The sequence below is a fragment of the Telopea speciosissima genome, chromosome 11 (genome assembly GCF_018873765.1).
Source record: "Telopea speciosissima isolate NSW1024214 ecotype Mountain lineage chromosome 11, Tspe_v1, whole genome shotgun sequence".
Classification (NCBI taxonomy): Eukaryota; Viridiplantae; Streptophyta; class Magnoliopsida; order Proteales; family Proteaceae; genus Telopea; species Telopea speciosissima.
The window spans coordinates 13,349,614-13,363,556 of NC_057926.1; the positions used below are offsets into that span (position 1 = coordinate 13,349,614).

The window sequence follows — 13,943 nt, forward strand, 5'->3', positions numbered from 1 at the left end:
GGGTTGACATAACGTGGAAGGCAATGCCCGTGGAGGGAGCTGGCCATCATCAAGCAGGTACAATCCATCATATACTTTACCCGATCCAATCGTCTTCCCCGAGTCCAGTTCCTGAAAAACACAATGAGTGGGAAAAAAAATTACTTTGCAATTCAAATCTTTGATAAGACTACTAATAGAAAGAAGATTAGTAGTGAAATTTGGTATATGCAACACGAAGACAAGGTAAGAGAAGGGGAGCAACTAATGGATTCTTTCCCAGAAACAGATGAGAGGGAACCATCATCCACTTTCACCTTATCCATGCCAGAAGTAGGGGAATAAGTATGGAAAAGGCTAGAGGAACTTGTCATGTGGTTAGTGGCACTGGAGTCTATGATCCATGGAATGGAGACAACCGATGCACAATGACCAGCAAAAAAAATACCTGAACGGGCAAAGTGGGAATCTGATGGAGAAGAGTAACTGGCGGGAAGAGATGTAGTAGAGGCAGCGGAAGACTGTGACATACGCCTGAAAGCTTCTAATTCCTCCTGGGAAAGACCATTGTCAGCAATGGGGGTTGGAGCTACACTTTCAGTGTAATTAGCTTTGTTTTTAGTTTTAGCATGACCACGTTTGGCCTCAAAATCAGCAGGCTTCCCATGTAATTTCCAGCAAGTATCCTTAGTGTGATAAAGTTTATTGAAGTGCTCACACTTAACAGGTGCCTTGGTGGAAGTAGTAGCAGTGGGGGAAGCATCAATAGGAGCAGCAGGGGCAGAACCAGCCTGTAGGGCAGACCTATCAATAGGAGACTGATGAAGCATGGCAGCTCGACGAGATTCCTCACTATGAACCAATGCAAAAGATTGCTCCAGGGTAGGGAAGGGAACCCTACTAAGAACTTTTGACGAATGGGATCATACCCAATGTTCGGACCTACCAGAAAGTCATAGGCCCGAATTTTGTCCACATGTTTCTTGTATGCCGTAATAGTTAATATTTATAGTTGATTGATCCTAGTAATGGAGGAAGGATTTACAGCATGAAGGAGAAGAAGAAGAAGGAAGAAGAGAGGAAGAAGAAGACAGTTGGCGAGAATCGTGAATGTTAGGAGTTACTTCTCCTAACATCCGTTTACTTCATTAAGAATATCTTAGGAAATTACAAGGACCTCCCTAGGGAGGTAAAAGAGAAACAGAAATAAAAGATAAAAATACCACTCTAGGACATATGACATAGACATGTACTAAAGCACCCCTAGTCCATACACTCTAACAGTAATATCTGTAGGAGTGGAAGGCTGAAAAGCAGAGTAGTGATCCAGTTGCTGCCAAAGACCTTTAAGGGCAGCATAGTATTTAGAGACAGGTAGCTCCTTTTGTGTAGTGTCATGAATTTTCTTTCAAATTCATACACTTGAGCATCGTTCCCTACCTGTCCATAGGTCTCCTTGGCAGCACTCCATATGTGATGGGCAGTGTCCAATAACAAATAATTGCCGGAGAGGTCAGGCTGAATAGAGTGTATCAAATATGTCATAACCATAGCATCATTAGACATCCATCGAGTAAGAAGAGGACCAGGTTCAGAGGGTGCAGCAGAAGTGCCAAGGAGATGCCCAGTAAGGCCACGGCCAGCAATAGTTAGGTAAGTAGAACGGGACCACATCAGATAATTTGTCCCATCAAGCTTAATGGCTGAAGCATAAGGAAGATATTCAGGCTTGTTATGTCCTTCAACATCAGAAGTGGCAGAGGTAATATCAGACCCATCCATAGCAGCCATATATCATAAACAATGCACCAGCCGAGAGCCAAAACAGCCAGCAAAACCTGATCGATATAGGCAAAAATCGATCCAAGGATGTGGAAGGCTGGAAATCTGAAAATCCTTCAATAAAAGGGAGCACCAACAATGTCAATTGATCCTTGAAGTAGTGTGAATAAGATCTCCAAAGATCAGCCAAGCAGAGAAGAGAAAAAACAAAAGTTGATAATTGTCAGGGTCTTACAAAACCCTGAAGAGAGATCGACAATTGGTGTGGGCTGCAAACAACTTGAAAAACTGTGATAGTTGCTGTCCAATACTGCTATGGTGGATCTCCAATGAGGAAAATCAGCTTCCAATAAGAAAAAAAGCTCGATCTTCAAGGAGGAGAGAATTTCAAAAAATCGCAGACACAGGCAGCAGCTATCGAACTTGATATAGTATTAAATCATCTATGGAAGAGGTAAGATTGAGGGCAGCATCTAGATCAAGTGATCACCTCATTAGTGCTGCCCTAGTAATGGAAGAGAAACAAGGAAAAAAGGAAGAGAAGAAGAGATCGAGTGGAAGAGGGTGGAATGAAAAAACGATGGAGGGGATGGGGTTTTGAAAACCTAGATCAGAGAAGTTGGCTCTGATGCCATGTTAACAAGACAGAAAATTGGGAGAATGCTTGAATGATCAATGTGATCAAGCAAGCCATATATTAATAGCATTAAGAATTACACCCTAATGACCAAAACACCCCTAGCTTAGCCGACTTAGCTAAGGAATACATAAAACATATAATAAAACCCCAAAAGACCAGAATACCCCCACGGTATTCTGGTTTACATTATTCAACATAAATAAATAGTCTGTCCATCTGATTCCACTTCTCACTGAATTCAAGAAAGCCCAAAGAACCATAATTTTGATTTGGATTTGACTTCCACAGTTCCACTACTGAAGAATATTCACTTTAAGTATTCTGCTTTATCTCTCTTGACTAAACTCAGCTGAATTTGAGAATAAGGTTTATTTGATTTTCAAACAGTTTCATGATGTCTTGCAGGTAGATGCACTGAGTTAGAATACGATCAGTTATCTTATGCAGCTTGTTATAAACACAGTTGTCAAGGCCCTAGGTACTCAGTATGTGTAATATAAGTATATAACAATGATACTTTCATATAATTGTGCTTATATGCAACATTGAAGTCATATCAATGCAATATGATATAATTATGCTAGTATTGTCCTAATATGAGAAAACCAACATATAATAAACAAAACATAGGATATAGTATAAGCGTATTCATCAAAAAATAAAGCAATAAGCATAATTCAACGTAAAGTGGTGCAATGTCAAAAAACTGACATAATATAAGGGATGCTGTCACAACCCCACAAGGTGACGCCAAAACTTCCAAGGCGGTCGCCTTGCTTGCATCAAACAATATGTGCCGTCACCTTGAATCCAATAATGCACCTGGACGCTTAGACAGGGGGGGGGGTCCATGTGGTAGAGAATCCTTCCCTCATTTCATTGGTTAAATTTCACCTTGAAATAAGCATGAGAAGCAGTTAAAAGGTCAGTTTAAAGTTTCACAAAATTTCCTGAATGCCATTTAGAGTCAAATGTAGTGGCATTTAGGTGATCTTTTATCAATGTGGACTTTGAGGCAATTGCGTATTTGTTTGGGACTGCAAATTGTGAAAAGTGACTCCTATTCTGTACTCAAATATGAAGTGCTGTTGGAGCTAATGAAAATTAAGAAAAGTGACTCCTATTCTGTGCTCAAATATGAAGTGCAGTTGGAGTTGAGTAACTTTCAACTACAAAAGCTACTTTGAATCTGTGATGCGAAAAGGCGTGAGTTGCAACTCCCTTTGAATATGTTCTGCTTCAATTTCTTACATTATTTTATGAGAATGGTTTGTTTTCTGTGCCAGTCCGTGCTTTATGTATTACTATTGGTTCAATCCTTTTTAGTTGCATAAACCATATGTGGTTTCTGCAGCTAACTCCCCTCTCCAAAATAAAGCATCCTGATGGTTGTTCAATCTTATTTTCACTAACAATTGAGGACATGCTGATGCGAAAAGGCATGAGTTGCAACTATCTTTTAATATGTTCTGCTTTAATTTCTTACATTATTTTATGAGAATGGTTTATTTTCTGTGCCTGTCCGTGCTTTATATATTACTATTGGTTCATTCCTTTTTAGTTGCATAAACCATATGTGGTTTCTGTTGCTAACTCCGCTCTCCAAAATAAAGCAACCTGATGGTTGTTCAATCTTATTTTCACTAACAATTGAGGACATGCTAAGTTACTGATGCCCAACAGGTAGTAAAAAGAGAAAAAATGTCACAAATTCGAGAAGAGCTAGCTGTTCAAAAGGCGAAGGAAACAGAACTGAATAAAACAATCCATATTACAGGTCTTATTTGTTTATTAATCTGTGAGTACTCTTGAATTTTATGTTGATGCACTTTGGGGGAATCAAGAAAAACTCACTTATTTTGGTTCTGTCTCTTGTAGAGGAAACAATGAGAGCAAAGCAAATGCTTGCAACAATGTCTCATGAGATAAGATCTCCCCTCTCTGGGGTTGTTAGCATGGCTGAGATTCTTGCCAACACAAAGCTAGATCACGAGCAACGGCAGTTACTGGATGTCATGATGTCATCTGGGGATTTGGTCCTGCAACTTATTAATGACATACTTGACCTTTCCAAGGTTGAATCAGGTCTGAGATTTATCCTTATTTTGAAAGCCTCATTTATAGAATACTCATTTGTGTGATTGGATATAAGCATGTACATTCAGTACAGCTCCCTTTCCTCTTGTCTAGTTTAAACGTTCGCTCACTCTACTTAAGATTTTTGAGTATGAGTAAAAGACATTGAGTGCTTGCTCTTCCTAACATATTTATAGATGTTGAATGTGATATGTTGATGTATAGATTTATGCTGCCCTTCCCTAACAGTTCAAGCTTTTAGGTGAAACGGTAGTGAACATGGTATCAGAGCAGGGAGGTTGAGTGTTCGACTCCTGAAGCTGCTGGTAGTGAACTGTGTTTAATTAAGAATAGAGAACATTTATTTCAGGATCTCTTAGTTTCTGATCAGTTTAGTTATTCCTGTGATGCTTTTATAATCAGAAGCCTTATCCAGATGGATAGAAGTCTTCAAAGTTGGCTCTAACTACTTGCTTATTCTTGGTGCTTTAACTAGGATTCTTACTTTTGCTTGTCTTTGTGTCCTATAGGTGCAATGAAGTTAGAAGCTACAAAATTCCGGCCAAGAGAGGTGGTAAAACATGTACTCCAGACTGCAGCCGCTTCATTGCAAAAGATGTTGACTTTGGAAGGCCATGTAGCAGATGATGTTCCTGTGGAAGTGAGAGATTTTTCCTTCTCTCTCTCTCTCTATATATTGGACAATATATTATATATATATATATATATATGTACACATGCTATGTATAGCTATTTTATGTTTTGTAATTCTACTTGAAAAAAATTTCTAAATTGAATAGAAGTTGCGGACATTGATTCAGCAGGGAAGAAACCCAGTGCCTGAAATTCATAGTAGATCCCTTCTGTAACCGAGTCTGGCTCACTTTCTGGCTGCTGGCGATAGCCACACACTTCTCTCGATATCTGTCACGTTGCAACAAATTCCTTTCTCTCTCATTGATGTTGATCACTAGTGACTGCTAACGACCGTCACCAATGGTCAGTGCTGTTTTTTCTCTCATTATCTATGAATCTCTGCCTCCTGCCCCTCCCTCTTTCTTCTCTCTCTCTCTTCCTAATGCAGTTGGGGGTTCGAAAACCCTCATTCGGATCGTTTATGGGCTCACCCAATCAACAAGATTCCCAAGTAGTTAAGTTTTTAGGTTAGAGTTGCAAGGAAAAGAAGAAGAGAAGGTTGAAGAAGAAAGAGGAAGAAGGAAACAAGGGAGAAGAGAAGGTGTTACGGTTGTAAGAGATGTGTGTGAGAGTCTTCTCCACACAGCTATATTGATTCATTGATAATAATAAACATATTACATCCACCTCCCTAGGGAGGTAAAAGGTAAAAAAGGAAAAGAGAAAGAAAATACATAATAGGATTGCTAGAACTTAACCAGTTCCTAAAATACCCTTAGACCAAAACATCTAATAACTCTAACACTCCCTCTCAAGCTGGAGAATAAATATCATGCATTCCCAGCTTGCATAAAAGGGTACCGAACTGAAGGGAGGTAAGCCCTTTGGTGAAGATGTCCACCAATTGCTCACTAGTCTTCACAAAGGGAGTACAAATGCTGCCAGAGTCTATCTTCTCCTTGATGAAGTGTCGATCCACTTCAACATGTTTGGTTTTATCATGTTGCACTGGGTTGTGAGCAAATATTGATTGCTCCCTTTGTTGTCACAGTAGAGTCTCATAGGGCCTTCAGTATCAAAACCCAATTCATGAACTAGCCTTTTCAACCATATGAGTTCACATGCTCCATGAGCCATGGTCCTAAATTCTACCTCTGCACTGGATCTAGCTACAACAGGCTGTTTTTTTGCTTCTCCATGTAACCAAATTACCCCCCACAAAGGTACAATAGCCTGAGGTAGATCTGCTGTCTGTGATGGATCTAGCCCAATCGACATCAGTAAAACCTTCCACTCTCAAGTGATCATGCTTGGCATACAACAGTCCTTTTCCTGGAGATGACTTCAAATATCGGAGAATACGATATATAGCATCCAAGTGCCCACTTTTGGAAGCATGCATAAATTGACTCACCACTCCCACTGCATAGGAAATATCTGGGCGTGTCATGGAAAGGTAGATAAGTTTCCCCACTAGCCCTGGTACTTTCCCGCATCAACAAGAGAGGGACCATAATCTTCTCCTAGTTTGTGGCTCTGCTCAATAGGGGAACTTACTGGTTTGCAGCCTAACATCCCTGTCTCTATTAACAAATCAAGAACAAACTTCCTTTGACATATGTTGATTCCTCTCTTGGACCTTGATACTTCAATCCCTATGAAGTACTTTAAGGGGCTCAAATCTTTGATTTCAAACTATTGAGCCAAGTAGATCTTCAGTTTATCTATCTCAGCTGTATCATCACTAGTAACAACAATATCATCAACATAGACAATAAGGGCTGTAATGGTACCATTGCCCCGTTAGGTAAAGAGAGTATGGTCTGCTTGACTCTGGGAATACCCATTCTTTAGAATAGCTTGCTGGAAGTGCTCAAACCATGCCTTTGGTGACTGTTTGAGACCATATAGTGCCTTCTTGAGAAGACACTTTCCCTTCAGCTGAAGCTATTTTGAAACCTGGTGGAGTTTGCGTGTACACTTCCTCTTCCAAGTCACCATGAAGGAAATCTTGACATCTAACTGGTATAATGGCCAATCTTTATTGGCAGCCAATGATAAAAGGACTTTTATACAGTTGTGCTTAGCTACAGGAGCAAATGTCTCCTGATAGTCAGTTCCATAGACTTGACTGTACCCTTTAGCCACCAACCTTGCTTTGTACCTCTCAACAGTACCATCAGATTTTTACTTGATTGTGTAGATCCATCTGCAACCAACTGGGACACGGCCCCGGGGAAGATCCACCAATTGCCAAGTACCATTCTTCTCAAGAGCCATCATCTCCTCAGACATAGCTTGTCTCCACTTTGGGTCAGACATAGCATTAGTAACATTCTTGGGAATAGAAGCAGTAGAGAGAGTAGCAATAAAGGCAAGACCTGTAGGAGAAAGAGCATCATAGGAAACAAACTGGGCTATAGGATTAGTACAAGCTCTTTTCCCTTTCTTAACAGCAATAGGAAGGTCTAAATCAGATGGAGGAGAGGGGATGTCACCTGATTGTGGAGAATGAATCTCAGGATGTGGATCTGGATTCAAAGAGGACTCTTGGCAGGTCTTCTTTCCTTTACTCTGCAAGCTTTCGCCTTTTTTGTACTTAATGTGGTAATCCTTCTCCTTCTCATTACCAGAACCACTTTCAAGCAATTTAGTATTCCCACCGGATTAATCATCAGTATCAGCCAGATCCACAGTCCTGTGTTTCCCAATGTCAAGTATAAAAGGAGAGATAGGGAGAGGAGAATGAAGAAAATCAGAATCAGCAGCTTGTTCACTTCCACAATTCTCCCCCTAAAGAGGATGCTGCGAAGGGGCAAAGAAAGGAACAGATTTAAGGATGGTGACATCTTTGGAGAGACGACACTGATGAGAAGAAGGATGATAGCACTTGTAGCCTTTGGAAGTAGAAGAACACCCAAGAAAGAGACATTTGAGGGCTTTGGGCTCAAGCTTAGTGCAATGGGATTTGTTAACATGTACATAACAAACACAGCCAAAGACTTTGGGAGGAAGGGAGAAAGTAGAAACCTGTGGAGATAAGGTTTCTAAGGGAGATTTGGAACCAAGGAGTTTGGTAGGCATGCGATTTATAAATATATGTACAAATGCTATGTGTAGCTATTTTATGTTCTGTAATTCTACTTGATAAACTTTTTGTTGTGTGTGAACCATATTTAGTATTCAGGTAAGTTCCAATTTAGTGGTTTGATCAATTAGGTACTCAGAAACTATGTTCCCTAAGTAATGATATTAGTGTGGGGGTGTGACATAAAATTCCATATTGAGGGTAAGGATACGATAAAATTTATAGTAAAACAGACATAGTCTCATATCACAGTTCAACTAATGAATTAGTTATTCAGATCAAGTGCTTCAATACGAGTAGAAATTAAGTCATTCTATCCTAATAGTGCTTCATAAACAATTGTTAGTTGACTCCAGTGTCTTGGTACCCCTTATGTAAAAGTATGTGAAGATCTCACCTGTAGATGATATCATGATTTCCTTCATTAGTTTGAGCCATGTTCATATTTTTCGGCCCTAAGTTATTTGGATATGGCCATGGTTTCAAAATTCGGAATCAAATCGGTCAAATTGGCCAATTCGAATCAGAATCAGCCAGTCCGATCCTGAGTTTGTGTGATTCCTGGGTGTATGGGTGGATTGGGCAATCCAATCTGGATTGGCTTGATTCACCAGATTCCTGCAACTTAAATTGTTTTGATTTCCCTGTGTCTGATGAATGGAACCAAGGCTTTCCAGTCTAAGAGTAATCATTGTCCCTGCAGTTGTCTTCCCCATACTACCTTTTACTCCAACATCATGGCCATGTAACCTGTTCCTTGTATACTTTGCCATGTTCTTAAGTGCAACGATGGTGTTCCCATCCACTTGGACAAAACCCATTTCCCAATGCTCGTAAACTTGATTTCCTCTGACCCCAATGCACCCATTTTGCAATATAGGAATTACAAAGTCATGGGCATCGAAGTTCTTTCTGACTATGCGAAGAATCACTGACCTGGCTACAGAGTTTTGCCATCTGTGCTGATAGTTCCAGAGGGACCCATTTTACGATTTTCCTATTCACAGCTTCTGATATCCTGGAAACACTTATTACCACTGCTCAAGAGGTTTCCAGAGACTAGACAAAAATTTCTAAATTGAATAGAAGTTGCGGACATTGATTCAGCCGGGAAGAAACCCAGTGCCTGAAAATCATAGTAGATTTCTTCTGTAACCGAGTCTGGCTCACTTTCTGGCTGCTGGCGACAGCCACACTTCTCTCGATATCTGTCACGTTGCAACAAATTCCTTTCTCTCTCATTGATGTTGATCACTAGTGACTGCTAACGACCGTTGCCAACGGTCAGTGCTGTTTTTCCTCTCATTATCTATGAGTCTCTGCCTCCTGCCCCTCCCTCTTTCTTCTCTCTCTCTCTCTCTTCCTAATGCAGTCGGGGGTTCGAAAACCCTCATTCGGATCGTTTATGGGCTCACCCAATCAACAAGACTCCCAAGTAGTTAAGTTTTTAGGTTAGAGCTGCAAGGAAAAGAAGAAGAGAAGGTTGAAGAAGAAAGAGGAAGAGAAGAGAGGAAGATGGAAACAAGGGAGAAAAGAAGGTGTTACGGTTGTAAGAGATGTGTGTGAGAGGCTTCTCCACACAGCTATATTGATTCATTGATAATAATAAACATATTACATCCACCTCCCTAGGGAGGTAAAAGGTAAAAAAGGAAAAGAGAAAGAAAATAACATAATAGGACTACTAGAACTTAACCAGTTCCTAAAATACCCTTAGACCAAAACATCTAATAACTCTAACACAAGTTTCAAAAGAAAAAGGAAGTTTGGTAAATAACCAGAAATTTTGAAGGTCTACTTAGGAAGAAGACAAGGAAAGAACAGAGGAGGGATTACCAAATAAAAAGAGGGGCAATCTTGGAATTAAAGTAACTAAAGGAGAGGAGTAGGATTAATATCTATGGGAAGGGTTTTTTGAGAACAAAAAAAGGTTATGGTGACATTGTTTTTTTGGGTGAATCGAAAATATGTTAAGGAAAAAGAGCAGACGGCAGAGCAAAGTCGAAGAGACTAACCAATGGGGGAGGGGATCTCCCAAAGAACTAAAACAAAACACATAACAAATGATGATCCATCAAAACCCAGGGGGAAGAAACAACTATTAGAAGGATGATACATCAAAAGACGGGGGGGGGGGGGGGAGGGGGGGAAGAAACAACTATCAAAAGGATGATACATCAAACATAGGGGGAAGAATGAAGGGGAAGATCCCATGAAGAGGCAAGATTCCTGTTTCTTAGTGATGAAATCTGGAAAACGGGAGAATGACTTGTGTCAATGAGACACAGGCCAGCTTTATTTATAATAAAGAATAGAACAATCTAGAATGAGTACAAGACCAAAATACCCCTATTGACAATTCTACCCTTGTACCCATATTACAACACTCCCCCTCAAGTTGGTGCATAGATATTTATCGTGCCCAACTTGCTAACAATAGAACTAAACAACTTAGAACTTAGGCCTTTGGTAAGAACATCCGCAAGCTGATCATCAGAGGGAACGAAGGTAATGCACATTTGACCACATTGTCAAGTTTCTCCTTAATGAAATGACGGTCTATCTCCACGTGCTTTGTTTGATCATGATGAACCGGGTTGTGAGCAATGCTGATTGCAGACTTACTATCAGAGTACAATCGCATAGGTAAATCAACCTCAATTCCAAGGTCTTGTAACAATTCTTGGAGCCAAAGAGCCTCACAAATACCTTGAGCTATAGCCCGAAACTCAGCCTCTGCATTGGAACGAGTAACAACATTTTGCTTCTTGCCCCTTCAGGTAACAAGATTTCCTCCAACATAAGTACAGTAGCCAAAAGTAGAACACCTATCATCAGATGGCCCCACCCAATCTGCATCTGTATATTTCAACCTTCATGTGTCCTTAAGGTGAAACCGAAATTCCTTTTCCAGGAGAAGCTTTTAAATATATCAAAATTTTGTAGACAGCATCCAAATGTGTAGAGTAGGGGTCATGCATATATTGGCTTACCAGGCTTATTGCAAATGCAATATCAGGACGAGTGTGAGACAAGTAGATCAAACGTCCAACCAGTCTCTGGTACTGCCCTTTGTCAACAGGTTCTTCTTTTGACCGAAGGTGACAATTAGGCTCTACAGGAGTGTCAGCAGGCTTACTTCCCAACATACCTGTTTCAGATAATAAATCCATGGTGTACTTTCTTTGGGATAAGAAGATTTCTTTGCTAGAGTAGGCAACCTCGATACCCAAGAAGTACCTAAGCTTACCCAGATCTTTAATCTCAAACTCAGTACCCATAAAAGTATTCAAAGCATCTATCTCCGCCTGGCTGCTCCCTGTGATGACAATATCATCAACATACACTATCAACATTGTCACATATTCGGTAGTCCTTTTAATAAAGAGTGTGTGATCTGCATTACTTTTCTTGAATCCAATGGAGACCATAGCTTTATGGAACCTACCGAAACACGCCCTAGGAGATTGCTTCAACCCATAAAGAGCTTGCTTGAGCTTACACACCTTTCCCTGAGTCTTCTGAGATTCAAAACCTGGTGGAATATCCATGTAGACTTCTTCAGCTAATTCACCATGCAAAAATGCATTTTTTACATCAAGTTGGAATAAGTTCCATCCCTGATTGATGGCATAAGACAGGAGAACTCTCACAGTATGCATCTTAGCTACTGGAGCAATCGACTCCTGATAGTCAATCCCAGATGTCTAGGTAAAGCCTCTAGCAACCAGCCTGGCTTTATATCTCTCAATACTTCCATTAGCCTTATGTTTGACAGCAAATACCCATTTACACCCTACAGCTCTCTTTCGCGGTGGAAGCTGAACCAAATCCCACGTGTTATTTTTGCCAAGAGCTCTCATCTCTTCCTCTATAGCTTCTTTCCAGTCCGAGTGTGCCACTGCCTCCTGCTAGGAGTTAGGAAGAGGAACAGAGGACAGGGAAGCAAGAAAGGTCTGGAAACTAGGAGACAATGAGTCATAAGTAACCACATTAGAAATCGGATGATGAGTGCAACTGCGTTTACCTTTCCTAACAGCAATAGGAAGGTCTAAAGTAGGATCATAAGGAGGAACAGATGGAAGCTTACTAGAGGGTTCAGAGGTAGTAGAACTTGGAACCGTTTCAGTCAATCTTATAGGAAAGATGGTAGTAGGCCTGTTCTGGTCGAGCTCACTCTTCTTGGCAAACATCTGAAGTGACTTATCTCCCTGAACTACCTTCTCCTTCTCAGGCTGAATAATAGTTTCACTTGGCACAGGAGTCTCCCCCTGAACAGAAACCTCACTTTGACTTTCACCTGTTCTTGGCTAGTAACCCCATCCTCAAGAACATCTTCTTCTTCCCATAGAGAATCAATAGGAATTTGAAGGACCTCTTCCCGAGGAACAGACTCCCCCCTGAAGAGGGACAGGGTAAAAGGGAACATCTTCTTGAAAAACAACATCCATGAAAACAAAAACTTTGCAAAAAGAAGGATGATAAACATTTATATTTGTTGAATAATGTACACCAGAATATCATGGGGCTATTCAGGTCTTTTTATAGTTATTTCTTTGTTTTTCTGTACCCCCTAGTTAAGTCGGCTATGCTAGGGGTATTTTAGACTTTATGCAGTAACTCCTTTTATTATAAATACATAGGCTTGTGTGATCACATTGATCATTCAAGTATTCTCCCATATTCTGTTTTGTGAACATGGCATCAGAGCCAAATTCTCTAATCTAGGTTTTCAAAACTTCCTGTCCATTATTCTTCTTTCCCTTCTCCTCTCTTCTCTTCTCTTCCCTTCTATCTCCTCCCTTGGTTCTCTCCATCCACTTTGGACACTAAATCCTTCTCTAAGTTCTATTGGCAGGACGATTATACAACGAAAAGTGGTTATTGTGAATAATTCTAAAGTGTCAGGGCAAATTGCATTTTTGTAGAACTATTTAACTAGTATTTGAGACCTTAAAATCTCAAGGTGTTTTTTTTTTTATTATTGGGGGTATTAAGAAGACCTAGCTATACATTATTATGATGTTTGGTTTTAAAATAAACCTTTTTAACGTGCATTTAAGAACCCACATCTCTCATCTCAACATTTATGTAGTTGTTTTGAACTCATCTATTAAATATCTAGTAAAATCAAGAACTTGGTGGAACTGTGAAATCTAATCCTATATATAATGAAAATAAAACACGTGCTCTATGTCAACTGACATGTTTTTTTTTTTGGGTACTACAATAGAGTGGCCCTTGGTATTTCTGTACTGAATCAAAGAAGTTAGTTTTGCTTCCATAAACCAATCGTGGCCAAAAGATAGTCACCTACAGTGTTAAAAACACCTATATGAATGAGCCCACCGGTTCCTAAAGTTTTGTTGACAAATCCAACTCTGTTGCTTTGATTCAACTGTAAATATCCACCCCAAAAGCTCAAACTGTTGGGTGGAGGGACTCACATGTATATGAGGGGACGGAAGATCTTAGGGGTAGAAATGCGGGACTATTCTTCCAATACTCCCCGTCACGTGTAAGCAGGATGGAACTGCGTACACATGCAGAGTTAGTTTTTATGAATGGAAAGACTCAAGCACTAGAACCAGATTTACAGCAAAGGGAAGAGGAAGAAGAGAAGAGAAGAGGAGAAGAAGGAGAGAGCTTTGGGGAGAATCGATTGTGTGTGTTAAGTGATTCTCAACACACATATTCACTTCATTAATCGCTTCTAAGAATTACATAGACCTCCCTAGGGAG

The 13,943-nt window shown here is 40.2% G+C and overlaps 1 protein-coding gene across 2 annotated transcripts in view; it reads left to right on the forward strand.

Moving 5' to 3' along the window:
- LOC122646660 (histidine kinase 5-like) overlaps positions 1 to 13,943 on the forward strand; it is a 114,043-nt gene that overhangs the window by 39,121 nt on the left and 60,979 nt on the right. For both annotated transcript variants that reach the window (XM_043840249.1, XM_043840248.1), the window contains exons 5-7: positions 4,085 to 4,178; positions 4,280 to 4,486; positions 5,008 to 5,138. In XM_043840249.1, coding sequence (XP_043696184.1) covers positions 4,085 to 4,178; positions 4,280 to 4,486; positions 5,008 to 5,138 — 432 coding nt within the window. The remainder of the gene's footprint in view (positions 1 to 4,084; positions 4,179 to 4,279; positions 4,487 to 5,007; positions 5,139 to 13,943) is intronic.